The sequence below is a fragment of the Thunnus albacares genome, chromosome 4 (assembly GCF_914725855.1).
Source record: "Thunnus albacares chromosome 4, fThuAlb1.1, whole genome shotgun sequence".
Taxonomy (NCBI): Eukaryota; Metazoa; Chordata; class Actinopteri; order Scombriformes; family Scombridae; genus Thunnus; species Thunnus albacares.
In genome coordinates, this window is record NC_058109.1 from 19,416,457 (window position 1) to 19,437,696 (window position 21,240).

The following is a 21,240-nucleotide window of genomic DNA, read 5'->3' on the forward strand; positions in this document are numbered from 1 at the left end:
TTTGTTAGCTGACCAGAAACACAAATCCAAATAAATGCTAATGTTGTCCTCTGTCTGTTGGGAGTGTAAATAGGTAATTGTTTGTTAAGAGGTTCACCATGACAACCTATTAAGGTGATAATATGCCAAAAAAATCAATTAAAACAACTTCAACACTGACGCTGAGCATTTTAATATATTCTGTACAGTTTTAGATATTTGGATGTACATATTTCCTATTGTTCCAGGCAGCAATTTGTTTTCATTCATTTCCATACAGTATAAAAATCCAATGGCTGACCCATGAAAGTTGCTTGAGTTGTATAGTTGATGTTGACTGTGATGGATTACACAACTCAAGCAAGTTTAGAATATGCAAATTGATTTTCACGCAGTGTGGAAATGAATGGAAACCAATCAATGCCTACAACAGTAGAAAACATGTACTCAAATATCTAAAAGAAAGTAGAATGGTTTGTAAAAAGTGATTCATAGTAAGTGAGTTAGAAGTTGTAAAGCCACTGGTGTAGTTCCCTAAAAAGTGAGGAGAATCTTTGAGGTAATCCAGCTTCACCGGTAAGGAAAGTATCACTTTTATGAAAGTGGTTCTCTGCAGTGGGTTCAGTAAAAAGGTGTCGGTGTGTGAAGGATGGTTTTCTTCTGAACCTGACTGGATGAGTAATGAAACACCAGTGGAGGGCGGTCAGTCTTACAGCTGTGACTCAGTAAAACTTAAGTCTGAGCGGACTGTGCTTGTAGGCCCTCAGAACTCCTTCCAGTCCCTATCGGCAGCTCCATTCACGGCTTGTAGTCCACAACTTTGATGTGATGTGTCAATGATTTTCCCCTCTTGGCTAGGTGAGGAATGTCTGACTGTAATGAAGTGACCTCTTTCATGGGGAGTGATTTGTTCACTTTGTGACTACAGTAGGAGGCTGTTCTTTACTGTATTTGCTGTATACAGATGTGCTGTAGTACAATTTAACAAGGCATCAATCCAGAGGGGGTGAGACGCTGCTGTATTGTACTTGTGAAGGAGATTTAAATAGTGGTTATCATTTGATGTATTGCTTGTATATATTATATATGTTCTCAATTCAATGCGCTAGTAATGTCACTGTGACACTGTGGTATAAGAAATCCTGCTCCCAGGGTAGTTGAACTCTTGAACTTGTTTCTATCTGAGGGTTGTTTGCTGACCTCTGGGGTTAGCAAGAGATATTTTTGCCTTAAGCCTATTGTCTTAGACATTGTGTGGATCACGAGGTACCTAGAGGAACTGAATTTGAAGGATGTCTTTGTTTGAAGTCATTGACCATAAGGTCTCTGTGAGAACATCTATGACCACATTTGTTTGTTATAAGGTGTAACAGTTTGTGGAAGTGTCCATTTAGGGGCCTGAATGTATTTAACTTTGCTGCTGGAGAGGTATAAAGCTGTCTAGTTTGTGTTTGCAATCTTTAGAAAAAGGGCCAGCTGAAGAACATCTTCAAAAATACAAGATAATTGAATTTTTGTTTTGTGTTTTGTATGATGGATTGTAAAGTGTCTACAACTGCTTCAACAAGTAACAATGTTTAATGCTCTCTTGTGGGTGTTCTTCAGTGAACAATGCAAAAAATGACCACAACATGCTGCACTCACAGGTTCATATTGAAAGGGTTTTGTGCAGCTCTAGCACTGTATTAACAGGTGATAATCTGATAAGGAAATTACTTTAATTAAAGTGTTTTGTCAAGTTCTCAAAAATGCTAAGCAGTTAATCTGATAATGTAGAACGTGCCAGTTAATTGTTAAATAGACTGTTTTTATACTATCCGTTAACATTAACAGTGCATTGTGTGTTGTGTACCGTATGTGTATACCGTATGTGTATTACTCATATTAATCCAACTGTATCCAGGTGATATCAGTGTGGCTTGTGGGTGGCTGTAAAATAAACCGATGACACTTACTACATTGTAGTTCAACAACAGTAAGGTGAAAAGAGGATGCAAGAATTGTTAAATGCAAAGAAAAATTGACATGTAAGGTATAAAGTTACAGTAAAAAGCCACTTTTAGAGGTTAAAGATGCTGAAGTAACTGCAACATGCTTGGTTTGAGTCTGGCCAGGCACTTCTGTTATCTCTCTTCTTTCTCCTCTAATTTCTTGTCATCACTTACTGTCAGGGCAAATAAAAAAACACTTTTATGCCATTATAACTGTGAAAAAGGTCAAAAACAGGACAGAATACCCAGATAAGTACAAATACTGTATATTAAAGCATGCATACTGTCTTTATTTGGAAAAATGAAAGTTTTGAAGATGTGGATTTTAGAAATGTAAATTAGTTCAAGAACAAAGAAAAAGGAAACATTAAGGTCTTGTATATTTTTTACTGAATTGAAAATGAATGCAGAATATAAGAACTTGTTTCCAGTGAGTGGCATTATTGATGTAAGAGAACACACATATCAATTAGTCTGAAGACACTGAAAGTTTGAGTTACATTTTACTGCAGGTAAAATTAAGAAAAACAAAAAGGTTCATATCTTAATTTCTGAAGTGAATGACTTATATTTGGGGTCATGTTGGAGATAGATGTTTTCACTTGAACATGTTATCCCTTGATAATGATGATTTTTTAAATGTCTGCAATCCGTAAATAAATCATATATCATTATTGGAAGTATTTGTATTATGACTTGGTATATTGTCATATACAGTGCTTACCTTTTAGGTTCCATATAATGTACTCATACCCGATGTGTGTTTTTGTAACCTATCAAGGAATTACCCTTTACTCATCAGCTGTTTGCTGTACTGTAAAATATTACTGTTGATAACATTTAATCAAGTGTAAAGTACACAAAGGTGCAAAGAAAGCATTTTATATTTCATGTGAAAAACTTCTGTTCAGAACTTGGCCTCTGCTTGAAACTGTCTCAATAAGACGATGATATTAGGAATCAAAGTATTTGATTATAGTATAATAAAAACAGAGATTATTTGTGGGGCATCACATTCAGACAAAGTCTATGTGCCTAACAAGAAAATAAGTAGAATAGAATAATTCTGACCCTTGTGAAAAAAACTGCATATCTACATTATATTGTCCTAAAAACATCTACTGTAGGATAGTGTTGAAATTTTACAAAATCAGTAATAATAGGTCCATATATTCTGAAAGATACTGTGTGTGTTTCAGATGCAAACCAACACTCGCAAATTGTATTTTTTTTGTCCTGTCAGGACTGTGAGGTTCTCCCTTTGTTTTTACTGACAGACTCTTCAGTGTTGTCTTGGAGGTTCTGACCAAAGATGATAAGGTGGAAGAAGGCGACGGACTTAGTAGCCACCCGTCGATGCACGGCCACGGGGGTAAGCCAGGTGGATTTGATGTTAAAGCCCTTCGAGCCTTCCGTGTGCTGCGACCCCTGCGGCTGGTCTCAGGAGTACCCAGTAAGTAATGTACAGCCACATCATGTTACCCAGTGTAAACACGGTCCTTCACATTTGCCACATTCTGGCTTTTTTTTCTGTTTTTTTGCATAATGGCCTCAGTTCTTCCCACTAAATTGTAGGGTGAAGGGTTACACATGACGAGGCCAGATGGTGTAAGCACACCATGCTCCCTGAGGACTGTTTTCTAAAAACATGTATTCAACATCAACATCTGCACCCTGGAGATAAGAGCTCTGGGTGTAATAACAGCAAACTCAGAGTAAACACTTCTGACACATTTCTGAACTATGTGTTTTTAATACACATTTATCTACTGAAACTGGTTTCAAATGTATAGATGAAGCAGTACTGATTCACACCAAGTGGGGAAAGTGTATAGTGGGCTACAGTATAATCATGACACACTGCACATATTTTCACTCATGTTGTTGGTCATTATTGTCATAATATCAACCGAAATGACTTACGTGTACATTAGATTTACATTTTAAATGAGTGTGAGCACTGACCATCTAGAGTTAATATTTTTTCAGTAATGACGGCAATAGAAGCAGGAAGCAATCTAAGAGAATTAGGAAGTGTTTGTGCACTTGGCTTCTTATAATATGTTCATTTTCCTCCTTGCTTAGGTTTACAGGTGGTGTTGAACTCCATCATTAAAGCCATGGTCCCTCTCCTTCACATTGCCCTACTGGTCTTGTTTGTCATTATCATCTATGCTATTATTGGCCTGGAGCTTTTCATCGGTAAAATGCACGCAACCTGCTTTATACCTGGTTCAGGTACGCCCTCTTGTTTGTTTGTTTTACACGTAAAATCCATTCAACTTTCTTGTTTATGCATGGTGTAATTTAAACCCTGTAAAAAGCAGTTATTTTATGTTGAAAACAATCTTGCCTTAAAACTATTTGGCACATAACAACATGTTTTTCAACTTGATGCTAAAGGTGAAACCAGCCTTATCTGACAGCATGAATGCTCAGCTGAACCGGTGCACAAATTTTTTTTTAACCAATTCATGAAGACATATTGAAATAATAGCGTATGTCATGAAAATTCTCATTCATTTAAAGTCCAACTGAAATGAAATTGCCTTTTTTGTCTACCACAGCATACACATCTGCTCTGTAAATCACTTGTCCTGTGCTCTCCTTTGAAAAAAAAAAAATCAGAAAGATAACAGGAGAAATTTTAAATTATTTCAATTCATGATTACATAATTTTTCATTCTTGAATAAAGCGATAACTTGGCGTTGACGGTCACACTGAGCCTGATCGCATCCTTCTACACAACACAAGAGCCACAGCTTTCCCTGCTAAAGTGTCCTTCTTATCTAATTTACACACATGAGCACACGTCTTTTCCTGCACCTTAGTTTGTTGAACAAGTGCACCGCTAACGTCAGTTAGCAGGCTAGACAGCTAATTAGTTGCTCAGCTGCAGCACATTAAACAGTGTGTAAACATACCTGAAAATGTCACTTTGGACCTGTCAAACACTGGTTTGGTTGTTGCTTTTTCAAAATCCCTGTTAGCGATGCACTGTCTGTCCATGTTTGTTTACTTTGTTACTGTTCAGCAGGCCTAACCAGCCAGCTAATGTCAATCAGACAAACCCCCCCCCCCCCCCCCCCCCAGCCAGCCGAGATAAAAAGGAGCATTTCTGATGTTTTTTCTTCATTCAATAATACAGAACTACTAATAATACATTTAAAAAGCTGGTTGACATAATGTATAACTGCAAAGAGTGATGATTAAATGTGATTTCAGTTGGACTTTAAGACTCTACAGACAGGCTTATTGTTCCTTCAGAGCTTCAATAAAAGTTTAGCATCAACAGATAATTAATCACCCTCTACATACAACAGAGTGTGTTTGAATTGAACTCCTGTGTGTGTTTTAAAAAGCAGTGTTATATTTTGCTGAGATATTGTGCCATTTATATGTCAAATCTCTATGTGACACCAGTGGATGTCTCTTTCTGTAGATGCGATAGCAGAGGAGGAACCAGCTCCATGTGCGATCTCAGGGCACGGGCGCCAATGCCCCATCAACGGCACCGAGTGCAGGGAAGGCTGGCAAGGTCCCAACGGTGGGATCACCAACTTTGACAACTTCCTGTTTGCCATGCTGACGGTGTTTCAGTGTATCACCATGGAGGGCTGGACGGACGTGCTGTACTGGGTAAGTCCCTCGCTGTTCCCTCCCAGTTCAATAACCTGCGACTGTCATATGCCTTCAGCTTAAATGTCTACTCAGATCAGACATGCAACAATAATGTGACTGACATTCTAAAGATGAAGCTGCTGATAATCTCCTGAGGCAACTCTTATCACTCTGATGTGACTGATTAACTAAATGATTGAATGCATTCAACAACTCATCTACAGTAACAATATGATGCTATCCTGGCGCTGTCAATATTCCTACAAGATCTCTAATTTTCCTCATCTGAAGAAAAAGCTACCATTATCTAACTTTTGCTCTGTTCTTTTCTGATAATTTCTGCCTGTAACAGCTTATTTCACGCTTTTCTTTCTCTTCATTCCTTCTCTGTTCCCCCTACTCTCCTTCGTCTGTGCTGATGCTTGCTTCTCCAGATGAACGATGCTATGGGCTTTGAGCTTCCATGGGTATACTTTGTCAGTCTTGTGATCTTCGGCTCCTTTTTCGTTCTTAACCTGGTTTTGGGTGTGTTGAGCGGGTAAGCACCTTCTACTCTTTGCGGACAGAGACCCTCCACTTGATTGCAAGCTGGATGGTCTCTGTTGTTAAATGTGTTTCTGTCTGTTAACCCGTCACTTTTGGCTCCTGTAGGTCAACGACGCCATTGGATGGGAAACACCTTGGATTTATTTTGTTAGCCTGATCATACTCGGCTCCTTTTTCGTACTAAACCTTGTGTTAGGTGTGCTTAGTGGGTAAGAGACAACTTGTGCAGTGGTTTTTGTCTGCAGTGTGCAAAGCATGTATGATGTGGGTTGTTGTGGACCAGGGCATTGCTTGCTGTGTTTGGGAAACAGTATTAACTTATACATAAGGTACATTCTGTGCTGCAGATTCTTGAGATATGGGAGACTCAAACACACAGATCCTGACAATCTTTATACAAACATATTGAGATATTAAACCAGTGGTTACTCTATGGTAGGACCTTGAGATAAATGTATATCCTCTCTTAGGCGTTCCTCTCTGACCTCTGTTGGTGTCAAACTATCATATCCTTTCCACGGCAACTGCAAAGTGAGCGTTTCCTTCCTCCCCCACCCCCCCACCCCATCCCCAACCCACCCAACCTCCTGAGAGAGAAATTAATCTTATTCCTCGCCCTTCACTCCCTCTGCGCTCCTAAGCTCTCTCAAACCCCAGTTTGCTTTCCCAGTTCTGTGGAGTGGGGGTGGGGTATTACAGTAGAATTAACTCTGGATGGTTGACCAGCCAGCAAAGCCTGATTTCGAAAAAAGCCAATAAGGTTAACATAGTCATCAACTCAGACACTCTTGCAACCCTGTCGGCTACTTGAGAGTGTAATAATTTATTATCCGCATCAACTTTCTAAATGCTTTATTTTTGCGTCTCATACAATTTTATAACACCACTCAAATGAGACACTTCTCATATGTTTCTCTTTTTTCATTATCACAGCTTAAGTACATATTTTTCTCATTAATGACAATATCCCGCCATGCAATGTTAATATTTACCTCCACTCTTCTGAACCTTTACACATTATAGTTTCTACAGTTGTTGTTTTATATAATCTATGAATTTAGATCCTGTGTAAATGTGGCAGGTCTCTCGAAACCATCTGTCTACCTAAATTGCCTTTTCTGTATGATTAAGATGCTCGCCTGAAGGATACGCTACTGTACTGTAGGGCTCTAAATATAGCGCTGTGTTGTCTTTCAAAGGTGTACATCTCCCTCCAGTGGCTAGGGTTCAGAAAAACACGCAAGACATTGAAAGGTTCTGATTGAAGTATGTGAATACTGTAAGAACAAGGAGAATATGCAGAAATATCTTTGTTCACTGTAAATCTAGAAGACGTTCTATTGTTAGAGATGATTTATTATACGAGGGATGACTTGTTTATTTATACTTTGTGTGAAAGATGTCTGTTGTTTGCTGTGAAAGTAAGTTCCTCCTTATGTGTGTGTATTTTTGGTAATGTATGTGCTCCTGTGTATTCGTATGCGTTTGTGTACGTGTGCCTCTGCAAACCCAGAGAGTTCTCCAAGGAGAGAGAGAAGGCCAAAGCTCGTGGAGACTTCCAGAAGCTGCGTGAGAAGCAGCAGCTGGAAGAGGATCTGAAGGGTTATCTGGACTGGATCACTCAGGCTGAAGACATCGACCCTGACAACGAGGATGAGGCCGATGAGGAGAGCAAACGCAACCGTAAGCACCTTCTCCCAGTTGTCCCACTTCCTCCTTTACGCAATGCTGCACTGCCATAACAAGTGTCCTTCAATACAGAAAACTGATCAAAACTGTTCGTGCCACATCAAGGAAATTACTGGAGCAGCAGTAGCATTGTGTGTTATTGTTATGCCTTTTTTTATTATATAATCAGGAAATAAACAAGTTTGTATTCCAGAGAACAATGATGTGTCATAGGGGGAGTTTCGGAAAATAGGTAAACACAGTTGCCCGAAACTAAAAGATGATTTTCACATTTGGAAAATCCCACAGTACTGTATGTGCTTTTGCCTACTAAGACATATCTAGTGCAGGTACAGTGGTACCAACGGTATTATAGTAATGAGGAAAACAAGACTAGGTCAAAACCTAGTATATGGCTGGACCATGTATGGTCAATGTGTGGCCAATTTTTTTTACAGGGATAGTCAGTGGTAGTGTCTATAATGTGAATTCCTGAATATGAAATGTTCATCTGCAATTTTCTGTAGTGGTCCCAATAATATTTGCTAGTAAATTGTGCAGAAGTAGCATATCTCATGACATGGTTAAGCTACGTTTGAGTAAAAAAAAAAAAAAGGTTATAAATACAGTTGCAAGAACAATATTTTCCACTCATATCTTAGGATGTTTGATTTGACCGAGAACTTTTTTTATTTTAATTCTTCTTATAACTATTCTAGTTACCTATCTGTGAACTCCCCCTGCTCTTTTATCTTTTTCACTCTGCAGATGTCTCTAGTTTTTCAATCTGCATTAAGTGTTTTGTCAGAGTGATTGTTATTTTGGGTGCTTTAACTCTGCGCTCTTCCTCATGCCTCTATGCACCTTTTTTCTGCCTCTTTCCCGGTCGATGATCATGGAGGCTGCAGTGGAAATTGTAAATGAAAGTTTTGACAGCGTTTTGGGTGCAAATTCAGGAGGCTTATCTCCGCCCATTTACTGCAGTTACAGTCAAATCAAGCGCACTAGCAGAGCAGCCGCTCCACGCTAAACGGACACAACAGCTACATGAGTCTCATGTTTTACCTGCAAGACTCGTGTTTTAATGCTGTTGTTCATCGTTTGTGATGTGAAAACGTCAGAGAAACAAAAAGTCTGCATCCTGGTATTAGTTCAGTTATAAAATCCAAACGCACAGCAGAGTGTCTCTCCTGCCGGCTGCTGACAGCGCTGTCAGCCAAAGAGTCGATCCCACTGGGCGGTAGAGGAGGAGACGGCAGAGACACTGGTACGTGTCTGTATAAACAGGAGTTTAGCCGACTTCACTGCTCTGTGTTGCGCCTTTGTCCTCCACTTCCATCATCTCGTGCCGATTCATTTTGAAAGAGCAGCGGCCAATAAGGAAACTCCAACACTTGGCCGACCAACCAATGGTGTAACTACATCACTCACTCAGTCACTCACTCATGAACAACCGCAGTTATAGGGCTGCTCCGTGGCCGGTCCAGCCAAAAATCTATATTGTAAAACATCACACTTAAGTCATCTCTTCTTTCAGCCCCATTATTTTCAATAAACTCTCATTAATCATGCAGGAAAAAATCATAGAAGAGAAACATTTAACTTTCTCCACCAACCGTATCAATATTTCTTTATGAAATTCATGCAAATATTTAGTGAGTCTGATTAAGCCTTTTAACACACAGTTTTCTCACTCAACTTTTCCAAAGTCATCTTGGCACTTGATGTTAATCACTTAATGAAGTAGAAGTAGATGAAGCAGAGTGATGAAACATCTGTGAAACATATGCAGATTACCAGTTAACAGTGCAATCACAGTTGATGGTGGAATAATACCATAATAAAGCAAAATTATCAACAATATTTGTGCCATAGTCAATGTATTTACACACACACACACACGTACATGCGCACATATTGACCACGAAATGGTCTTTCCCTAGATGTGTTCAATATAAACATATGAAAGGTGTTTGAAGCTGTTTTTATCTTCACTCTCAGTGTATGTCACCGATCAAAGTGGAACACACTGTGAGTACCACTGCAGTTTATCTGAGAAGGAAAAAATGAAAAAAAAAACATATTACTTGAGCAGTAGAAAAACTCTTAATCCAAATCCTCTTCATATAAGCAGCACATATGATGCATAAAAGAGAAACTGCGACTGCTTCACCTTATACAGTACATGTAGCAGAGGATCTCTGTTCTCTGCACTCTGTCTGTTCCCCTCAACCCATATACTGCCATCATTATTTAAGGTACACTGATCATTTACTGTTGTCTCCCCCACATGCCCTTTCCCTCAGTTATACTTAGTTTAATACTTTGAACTTAGTGTATAAACACTTACAGTAAAGGTTCAGTGTTAAGATGAGGCAGGTCCATACAGCTTTTCTTCAACATCCATCCTGGCTTTTGGTGTCTGTCGACGATACATGAGCCCCCACTAACATGTTTACATGTAAATGCTTTAATTTGCACTATAACATGTTAGTACCGGGCCAGCAGGCGCTTCCTGTGATTAACCGCTGTCCGTGTTGTTCTTCTGCCCTCCTCAGTGTCTGCAGCCCCTGTGGCTCCTACCGATCTTGTCATTTTGTTGGATATTGATATTTTGAATACTGTTGTTGTCCTGTGGTGCTTGTGTGCTCTGACCCATTTTGATAGCAGCCCATTCTCGCCCCTCCATGTCCCTCTGCTGTGCCGTTGTGTCTGAATGCATGGGCTTGCATGCATTACACATGAAGGGGTGACTTTGGCTGACCTTACTGAGAAGAAGAAAGGAAGGTTTGGGTGGTTCAGCCAGTCGTCCGACACTCATGGTAAATCCTGTGGTTTCCCTCCTAGAGTTTTCTAGCTCTTGTGTATGTATGTATGTGTGTCTGTGCATTTGAGTGTATTTGATGCTCGAACTGATCTGATACAGAAAAATTAGCAGTTTTCACTCAATAATGAGACAATTTTTCAATATTTTTACAAAAACAAAAATATCTATTATCTGTTGTTATTAATCACCATTGTGCTGCCTTGCTCTCCTTGTGAGCAAAAAAAACACAAAAAAAGAAATCAAGTCTGTCATCTATTAGTTAATAATCATTACTGTGTTCTTTTCAAATATAATAAATTGATTGTCACTGGAAACAAGGAAATTAATGTTAAAGATGAGCAGCAGTAACCCAAGAATTTTAACTGGAGCATCCTGAGTGACAGCTAAGTGAGTCTATGTGTGTGTTCTGTGTAGCATAATGCAATGCCTCATCACTCTGTGCATTACTATTGTGTGTTAACCCTCGTATCCGAGCATCACAGCCTTTTTTGTTTGCTCCTCTCCTTCCAAACGAAAGAGTTTTTATCATCTAACCATTAAAAGAGTCTAACAGGGAATAGGAATACAGCTGCTTTTGATAGCAACCACGCCCCGTTTCCTTCCCACGTCCCATCTCAAAAGCAGGGGCTCAGTATGAATGTAGGAAACAGGGCTAAACCCAGATCACTACTCCAGCAGTCAGCACTATTTTCGGAGCTGAGAGCTGTCCGACCACTCAGGAATCAAAGCCAAAACGTCTACATAAGCTAAGCAGTGTGCGCTCTCGACACACACCACGCTCCCTCATAGGAGTTAAGGCACTGAGACGTTTCACACAGTTAATCATCATCTGTCTGCGCGGTCTTCCAAAGCGCTGGCAGTACTTTGAGTGTAGCATTTCAGAGACAGCTTTAAGAGCTCTGTCCTCCTCGCCCTGCTCCCTTCTTTCCTCTGCCCCTCATTGTCTGCATCAGTCAGCCCTCGTAGAGCAGCTGTCCACTCGCCTGTCCCATGTCAGCTCCCTTTCAGCACTTGGTAAATGATACTGATGATGACAGTGATGCACAGCCACAGCGCTTAGCTCCTTCCTTTCTATTAGGTAGTTTTAAAGTTGCAACAAGGCTTTGGAGATTCAAATATATATATATAATAAATTATATAATATAATAATTTTGATATTTCTGTTTTTAAATCACTATCAAATAATTGTGATGCACTTGGATATAGTTTTTAAATTGTAAACTGATTTGTAAAATTTGTTCTTTTTGTGTGCCTTTTTTCGTCAGAACTGCCTGATGTAATGAAGGCAGTCTACATTTCGTTTCTTTTTCACTTGCACTGCACTGTGTCTGTCTGAATAATCTTGTTCAACTGCGGCCACTGTGAAGTGCATGTGATTTTTTTTTTTGTCGTTAAATGTCTGCTTTATTTGCTGCTGCAGCGAGCGTTCCAGCCAGTGAAACAGAATCTGTGAACACAGAGAATCAAAACGGGGAGGATGAAAAGACACCATGCTGCGGACCTCTGTGGTGAGAATGTGCAGCACTTTGCACAACACACATTTCCAGAAACAGAACCACTGGTATCAAATTAAATTATAGTATAGGTGTGACACTTGCTATAGAGTCTCACATCACAGGCATTTGGCACAAACAAACATCACCACATTTCATCCTCAAATGCTACTTTCTTTACATTTTGCGGTGGTTTTCTGCTAAAAGACAATTGGTTAATGTAAACATCACATGTCTTCGTGCCTCCTTATGCTACTGATTTTGACAGCAGGATACTTTTTGCCTTGTGATAAATTGATAATCTTCATCTTGCACCCCTACTAACAAACATCTATCACAACCTACATTTACAAACTTATTGAATTCTTCTTTCTTTCAGTCAAAAAATTTCAAAGTCAAAGTTCAGGTCAGTATATCTGTGTGTCTTTGTCTCTGCATGATGTATAAAGCTGTTACTATAATGTGCGTGCCTGCATTAGACTATGTACAGAGTCTTTTTTTATTTATAAGTGCTTAGCTTTCATATCACTGTATTTTTAATGAGACTTTCCCAGGGATGATAAATCAAAAGTTTTTATAAACTCAGCATATACCACAAGGTATTTTTAGAGAAAAGCCTTATGCAGTGTTTTCAGCTCATTTACTGTATATAGTATGACTTGCAAAAAATCTATTGATGTACAGAAGTGCCCCCTCACTCCACTGCTTTCAAATTATTAAATGAAATGATCCGTAGTGATTTTTTTAAAAAAAACAAAAAAACACTGATGTATTTATTCCTTTGCTTAACGATACATGTGACAGTCTATATCAGTTTATTTTCAAAGTGCATTAATGTTATTCTTCATACTGATGTTCCATTTGTCTTCTTAAGTCGGCGCTGGCGCCGCTGGAACAGGTTTTGCCGCAGGAAGTGCCGGTTGGCTGTCAAATCGGTGCCTTTCTATTGGCTGGTCATCATCCTGGTGTTCCTCAACACCCTCACCATATCATCAGAGCACTATGACCAGCCATTGTGGCTGACACAAGTGCAGGGTATGAAGCTCTGCAGTACACTTGATATGATAGTCTTAATGTGAATCCATTTTTGGCTTTTCTGAACATTTTCACTATTTTCTCTCCCTGTTTGCATTTATTTGAATGAAAATATCTTTAATATATCTCATGATTGTCTGTCTCTACTTGATTTATACCAGATTTAGATACACATTATATTAAATACAATTTTAATATTAATGAACATTTTCCTCTATTAAAATACTAACTGTGTAATATAGCAGGCTTGGATATCTAATGTGTCACCATACCTCTCATTACACTCTCCATCTATTTATATATTCCAGTTATTTATGTTTTTTTTAAGTTCAGTGTTTTTTTTCTGGCTTTCAGATGTGGCCAACAAGGTGCTGCTAGCCCTGTTCACATGTGAAATGTTGGTGAAGATGTACAGTCTTGGGCTACAAGCCTATTTTGTTTCATTGTTCAACCGCTTTGACTGCTTTGTGGTGTGTGGAGGAATCACCGAAACCATTCTGGTTGAGCTCGAAATCATGTCTCCCCTCGGTATCTCTGTGTTCCGCTGCGTCCGCCTGCTGAGAATCTTCAAGGTCACTCGGTAAGATGGCACCATGCTGTTTATGAGTGTGTGTGTGTGTGTGTGTGGTGTTCAATTCATCATCTGTATCTCTTGCCCTTTCTTGCTTCGCTTTTCTTTCCAGTCACTGGCAGTCTCTGAGTAACCTGGTGGCATCTCTGCTCAACTCCATGAAGTCCATCGCTTCCCTGCTGCTTCTGCTCTTCCTCTTCATCATCATCTTCTCCCTGCTGGGCATGCAGGTGTTTGGCGGAAAGTTCAACTTTGACGAGACACAGACCAAGAGGAGTACCTTCGACAACTTCCCCCAAGCCCTCATCACTGTATTTCAGGTATTTAAAGTCTGATCCACAGTTGACAAACACATTTACGTTCAGCCTTTGCCAATGAAGCATTTACTTAAAATGACTTGAAAATTCTACTAACATGGTAAAAAGCTGTTTTGTTGTGCAGAATTTTAGATACTTAGGTTTTACAGACTGCTGAAGAGAAGAGAAACAAATCAAATGCCCTATTTTGATTGCCTTTCACTTTTTCTCTGTGTGACTGAAGTCCTTGTGACTTTGATTTTACCAACAAATACTTGAGTGTACTTCTCCAGTGTCAAAATGAGGTAAAATATACAGTATATATATATGTTAGGATACTCAAATTTGCACATTGTCCTCTACGTGGTAAGATCTATTTTTGTTATTTTTTTTAAAGGTATTCATGTGTTTCCTACACTGTATCACAACCCTGCCCATTTATAGTTGGTTTGTTGGGTTGGAGCATGTGAAAATGTGTTCTTTGTGTATCACTGTATCACTCATTCAGATTTTGACCGGAGAAGACTGGAACGCTGTCATGTATGATGGGATCATGGCATACGGAGGCCCTTCCTCTTCTGGGATGATCGTGTGCTTTTACTTCATCATCCTTTTCATCTGTGGAAACTGTATCCTCTCTCACTGATACTGACACACCTGTAGCTGCTACATACACGCAGTATCACATCCTGGGCTTCTTCCTGTTACTGTGCAAGCATGTGGTGTTAGTTTATTGCTGCATTATTATTACTAGTATAAATTACATTGCCAATTCAAACTTTCCTTTACTGCACACTTTGCTCAGATATCCTCCTGAATGTCTTCTTGGCTATTGCTGTGGACAACTTGGCAGATGCAGAGTCTCTCAACACAGATGATGGAGACAAAAAAGGGTGACAGCTTTGCTGTTGACGCTCTGTGATAAATATTAATATTTCAAATGTTAGTTTTAAATGCTTGAATGGTAGCAACAGTGTTCTGTCAGTGATGAAAATACCTCTGCTCATTCCAGGGACAAAAAGGAAGATGAAAAAGATGACAAGGTATTCTTTATCTCTTTCAAACACTGAGCTTCAAATCATAAAGTAACTGTAACAGTTTGGGGAGTTATATAGGCTGACACACACACTGCATACTTTCTATTTTAAGGAAGAAGAGGAGGACATTGACGACACTGCAGCAGAGGAGGAAGACCCTGAAGTTCCATCGGGGCCTCGGCCAGTCATCTCTGAGCTGGTAAAGAAGGAGAAGATCACTCCTATCCCAGAGGGAAGTGCCTTCTTCATCTTCAGCAACACAAACCCGTAAGAAAGAGCGGCAGACAGACTGTACACATATGGATACGTACACACAGGTTGTGTCTGATGTCACACTGGGGTCTTGTGCTGTGCTGTGTTCCTTTCTGCTCCAGGGTTCGTGTGTTTTGCCACAAACTCATCAATCACCACATATTCACCAATCTCATCCTGGTGTTCATCATGCTCAGCTCTGTCTCTCTCGCTGCTGAGGATCCGATACGAAACTTCTCAGCTCGCAATATTGTAAGTCTTTTACTCTCTACAGAAATGTTTTTATTGCTCCCAGCAAAGATAAGTGTGCAAAGTGACATTATTAATAAACTACTTTTCTGGTTGTAATGTTAGTTTAACATTTTGAGGTTCTTTAGTGTCATAATTCTTTGTCTTTGGTCCTTTAAATGACTGACCACACTGGTGGTTTTGCATGTTTTAGCCCATTTACTAAAACTTGCATACTTTGCATTACTACTGACCTTTTTTCCAAAGCACACACCACAATGATTTTTTTACATTGATTTCTAACCTTAAAGTCAGTGTTTCTTATAACATTTACAGTACCAGTCAAAAGTTTGGATACACTTTCTCATTCAAGGGAATGGGAAAGTGTGTCCAAACTGTCGACTGGTACTGTATTTAAAATGATTTGATATTCAGAACAATGGCAACATGAGATCTGTTTAGGACAACAACATTAATTGAAAAAGTTATTTACTTCACATCATTTTCAGCGAAGCAACAAAAATGTGATTATAGATGTTAAAAGGCTGTCATCAGAAAAATCACATAATTTTACTGGTATCAATAAAGATGTTGTGTATGTCTATAAAGTGTGTGAGTCCTCCCATTTATCATTCTGCCAGAGCTCCTTTTCTTCTACAACATCTACATCATCTATCCTGTCCTTAGCTCTGGCTTGAGGACACACTTCACATTACTTGCAGTTTATTTTAACATAAATTAGGTGCTATTGCCAGAGCAAAGACAGTTCCTGTCACAACACCAGGACAAATGCTTGAAAATATGGGCTGTCTATATTTAAAGGGGACATCTAGTCACCCTGCTCCAGCTGGTCTGTTCCAGCATTCATGATTTAGGGGTTTAATACTCAACAGCAACCTTTTAAATCCATGAAACAACCATTCACATTTTCCTTTTGACAATATTGTTTGTCTCTTGGAACTGCTTTTCCAAAAACAATGCAATGCTTTTTAGCAGGTGACTCATTCAACTTAGAAGTCAGTGTGCCCTTGAATGCACTATAAAGAAGTGTTATTTTTAAGTAGTGCCTGCATCAACTCGTTGAGGACAACGTAACTTTTATATAAAGTTAAGGCAATCGAATTTTAACAGAGATGTATTACTGACTGTGTGATCAAGTTATGATCCTAAAGATTTAGTGAAATTCAGGGGGCAGCAAACACTCCTTGGGCAGCTACTTTATCGAAAAACAGAACAACAGAAGAGCAGCTGGTGTGTCTATTAACAGTGCAGCCAAACAAACTCACCTTGTTTTAATGAACATTCAATTAAATGGCCTTTTTCCTTCATGCCATGACTGGAGGGAAATATTGGGTTTGCATTAGCAGTAACTTAATACAGTATTGGGGCAGCATAAAGACAATGAAGGGAAAACAGAGAGCCTGATATTAATTAGATAAAATTAGAAACAGTAACACTTGATTACATGCATGCATTGTTTATCTGTGAATCCCTCGTGCGTAATTAGGCCATTTGAATAATACGCAGGAAATGTGGACTCCTCCACTGACAATGAAAATTACTGTGTAGAAAGGTAATTACTGAATGTAAATACATCGAACAGCTATAAATACTGACCATAAATAGTATCAAAAATAGGGTTTGATTTCATTTTCATTATAAGTTTAAGCTGGTGTCAATTTTCTATGTTGTGCTGGAATAAATTTCTAGCTCTCTTTCTTGGTACACTTTGGTTGGCAATAATGTAAAGAACATGCAATTTGTATTTCATGAGCTAAAACAGCAAAAGCACTGGTACAGTCCTGTAAGTCAACCTTCACCCTAGTGATCTGTGTGTTTCAATAGTGCATTGTAATGATTTTATGTGACCACTAGCATTACTATGGTTAATTTATGATATGTTTGGCATAAGAAATGTGATACTGAAACCACCTTTTGTCATATTAACTAGTCACTGGATACCTTTTTGAAAATAATTACAACATTACTGTGTGACGTTTACTCCCACAAACTCTTTCCAGAAAATGCTTCAAATGTTTTTTTTTCATTCATTTTGTTTTCATATGATGTATGAAGCTGCACAATGAACTGTCTTTGTTAAACATGTACGTTGCTTTTTGCAGATACTTGGTTACTTTGACTATGCTTTCACGGCTATCTTTACTGTTGAGATCGTTTTGAAGGTAAATGTCCTGTGTCCCCTGTCCGTGCTGTGACTAACCACACCCCAATAACACTCCAAACGTCTCGTTGCCTTCCAGGTCCTAGGCTATGCAGATTATGTCTTCACTAGTATGTTTACATTTGAGATCGTATTGAAGGTAACCCCTTAAATGACAACGAGAGCCTTGCTGCATTCTCTCCTTGTGTGTCACCTGCCACTCAGTACAACCTGGCTTGTTTGTTTCCTTTCTCTTATTTACTTTTTTCTTCATGGCACCTCTTTTAAAAAGCAAAAAAAAAAACAAATATTGGAGTTGTTAGTTGCTACTTTGCACACACAAACACGAACACAAGAATTGTTCAAATTACACTAATCAAAGAACTCATGTTGGGGGAAGGAAACATCACATCAACATTACATTATACTCACATGGGTGTCACGTCATTCGGGCAGTCATCGCTGAAATGATTTTGATGATGCAGATATGTAAAACATGATGCAACCCTTTGTGCGATGCAACAAATTTTAATGGGCTGTTCAGACATCGTCAAGGCATTGGCTGAGTTGAGTTTGAGTTTCAGGGAAGTGTTCAAAGACGTAAAGTCAACTCCAGTCGTACTGACTGCTCTTCAGTTTACCCATAAAAGAGGGGGCAAAACCAACCATGTTCCTGCCGAGCATGGTTCAGTCTGCTTTCCCTGACTGAGTGCATAGAAATGTGGAGTTATCTCTGCAGCCACTTGGGCTAAAACCTACAAAACCCATCGCTGTTTGACTCAGAAATTCTCAAATGCTCTTGGTTAGCACTCTCCTCTCTCTGACTCCCTGCAGGACTCCACATTTAATTGCACTCGGAAAATTAATCCTTTACTTTTATTATTTGAAGAAGAGTTATTTTGGCTGGTTTTTCTTCTCTGCCTGCTGAACTCTGAAGTTTTAATTGGGAGCTGCTTCCCCTTATTCTGAACTATTAAAGAACATAATGGAATGTGCTTTAAGATGACGGTCCACATGAATGTGACAGTAAGGCCATTTCTACTTTCCAATCACTATAACTAGAGCTCTTGCAGGTAGTAAATATCCCCAACATCATGGCAACAAAATGCATGTTTTATTGCCTCATCCCATAGTAGATTGTGAAATGAATGACTTACTACTACATTCATGTAGTTAAGGGCCGTGGGGGTGGCAACAGTAGATTTAGCCTCCTGTTTCACTGCTCTGAGCTCGCCACCCCAAATCAGAGTGATCTACAAGAGTGTGGAGAGTGTGTGTGTGTGTGTGTGTTTGACTGAAAGCTGGTGAGTGCTGTATATGTGAGCATATGTTTTTCCTATTCTAATATGTTTGCACAGTGTGTGTGTCTGTGTCCTCTGAGGTGTGGTGTGTAAGTGTAACACTATTTGTGTGTCTAGTGCGGATGAAATATGTGTTTTTTCTTTGCTATTTGCTTCTCTAACTTCTTCTGTTCTCTTCTCAGATGACGACATATGGAGCTTTTCTCCATAAAGGAGCCTTCTGTAGGAATTACTTCAACCTCCTGGACTTGTTAGTGGTCGGGGTTTCCCTTGTCTCCTTTGGCATTCAGTGAGTACAAACGCAGACACATTTGCCTCCTGATTGTTGTACAAACAGCAAAGATGCAGAACAGTTTAACTTAAATGACACTCTGTAAATTTGTTTTCATCATTTAGGTCCTCGGCCATCTCAGTGGTGAAGATTCTTAGGGTCCTTCGTGTTCTTCGACCCCTGAGAGCCATCAACAGAGCCAAAGGCCTGAAGGTGCGGCTTCATCACAGAGCCGCCCTGCAGCTTGTCCACACTAATAACCACCACTCTGAGACTCTTCTGTATGAATACAAAAAAATGTATGTCTCTCTGTCTTACAGCATGTGGTGCAGTGTGTGTTTGTGGCCATCAGAACAATTGGTAACATCATGATTGTCACCACTCTGCTCCAGTTCATGTTCGCCTGTATAGGGGTGCAGCTATTTAAGGTCAGCAGCACTTTACACATGATATTTAGATATTTAGTCAAAAGTATATTTATGAATCATTAGAATTTTTTTTTTTCATTCACAGGGAAAATTCTATCGCTGCACGGATGAAGCAAAGTCCCACCCAGAAGAGTGCAAGTTAGTTTTAAATGTCTTGTACCAGTGCTACAAATTACTTGCATCGTGGTTTGCGACTTAACCTTCATGAATTATGTCATTTTCTCAAAGGGGCACGTTCATCTTGTATAAGGATGGAGATGTGAACCAGCCAACCATCCACAAACGACTGTGGCACAACAGTGAATTCAACTTTGACAACGTCCTCATGGCCATGATGGCTCTGTTCACTGTGTCTACTTTTGAAGGCTGGCCAGCGTAAGATTCACACTTTTTACTCCCCCGTATTAAAGCTTTGAAATTATTATTTGAGAAGTCAAATCTAAACATTTACCCAGAGCATGTAAGGATTTAAAATAACATTTTGTTTGTGAGGCACATTTCATACACAAGATGCAGCTCAAAGTGCACAAAGAGAGAAACAAACAAGTGACACAGATGATAATTGTTAAGAGAAACTGTTGCAGCTGCAGCTCATCCTCTCTCTCTGTCGTCTCTTCTCAGGTTGCTATACAAGGCCATCGACTCCAACAGGGAGAACCTTGGTCCCATTTACAACTACCGAGTGGAGATTTCCATCTTCTTCATCATCTACATCATCATCATTGCTTTCTTTATGATGAACATCTTTGTAGGTTTTGTGATCGTCACATTTCAGGAACAAGGAGAGAAAGAGTACAAAAACTGTGAACTCGACAAGAACCAGGTCAGAGTCAGCAGGTTCACAAAGTGTGGGTGTGAGAGGCAGTGTGTGTGTGTGTGTGTGTGTGTGTGTGTGTGTGTGTGTGTGTTACAGTGTATTGATAAAAGCTTGGCACAGAGATGAGGGATCTTGATCAAATGATACAATAAGGAGATCTTTAAGTACCTGCAAAATGCTTATTAAATCCAATACTACTACTAAATGCAATATTTTTTCTGATAAACTCCTGAACCAAACTTCCACAGTAACTTTGTAAGCTGCATTAAAACTCATAGCAGCAAGGTTTTAATGATAATAATAATTTATCGTTAAGGATTTAAGGATTTACTGAATGAATAAAATCATCCTCTATTTTGATGGACGAAGAGGATCTGATGGTTCTGTTGGGCTATTACTTTTTATTAGTATCATTTTTATGATCTATGCTCATAACATTTGTCTGTCAAATATCAGTATCTTGCATAAAAACCAAGTTCATGTGTTTCTGTGCAGCGTCAATGTGTGGAGTACGCTCTTAAGGCGCGTCCACTGAGGAGGTACATCCCCAAAAACCCATACCAGTACAAGTTCTGGTATGTGGTGAACTCCACTGGGTTTGAGTACATCATGTTTGTGCTCATCATGCTTAACACACTCTGCCTGGCTGTACAGGTAAGACATCAAGTCATTACACCCATAAAACCAACCAGCTCCGTGAAGAAATGAGTGTCTGTT

The 21,240-nt window shown here is 39.3% G+C and overlaps 1 protein-coding gene across 1 annotated transcript in view; it reads left to right on the forward strand.

Annotated features, from left to right (window-relative positions):
* cacna1da (calcium channel, voltage-dependent, L type, alpha 1D subunit, a) overlaps positions 1–21,240 on the forward strand; it is a 64,848-nt gene that overhangs the window by 22,458 nt on the left and 21,150 nt on the right. The window contains exons 5-27 of the mRNA XM_044347881.1: positions 3,248–3,423; positions 4,056–4,208; positions 5,414–5,610; positions 6,027–6,130; positions 7,652–7,821; positions 12,054–12,141; positions 12,506–12,532; positions 13,001–13,161; positions 13,516–13,741; positions 13,845–14,052; positions 14,537–14,657; positions 14,834–14,921; positions 15,041–15,071; positions 15,178–15,332; positions 15,440–15,569; positions 17,669–17,728; positions 19,190–19,296; positions 19,404–19,491; positions 19,599–19,706; positions 19,792–19,844; positions 19,935–20,081; positions 20,328–20,529; positions 21,019–21,177. Of these exons, the coding sequence (XP_044203816.1) occupies positions 3,248–3,423; positions 4,056–4,208; positions 5,414–5,610; positions 6,027–6,130; positions 7,652–7,821; positions 12,054–12,141; positions 12,506–12,532; positions 13,001–13,161; positions 13,516–13,741; positions 13,845–14,052; positions 14,537–14,657; positions 14,834–14,921; positions 15,041–15,071; positions 15,178–15,332; positions 15,440–15,569; positions 17,669–17,728; positions 19,190–19,296; positions 19,404–19,491; positions 19,599–19,706; positions 19,792–19,844; positions 19,935–20,081; positions 20,328–20,529; positions 21,019–21,177 (2,959 nt within the window). The remainder of the gene's footprint in view (positions 1–3,247; positions 3,424–4,055; positions 4,209–5,413; positions 5,611–6,026; positions 6,131–7,651; positions 7,822–12,053; positions 12,142–12,505; positions 12,533–13,000; positions 13,162–13,515; positions 13,742–13,844; positions 14,053–14,536; positions 14,658–14,833; positions 14,922–15,040; positions 15,072–15,177; positions 15,333–15,439; positions 15,570–17,668; positions 17,729–19,189; positions 19,297–19,403; positions 19,492–19,598; positions 19,707–19,791; positions 19,845–19,934; positions 20,082–20,327; positions 20,530–21,018; positions 21,178–21,240) is intronic.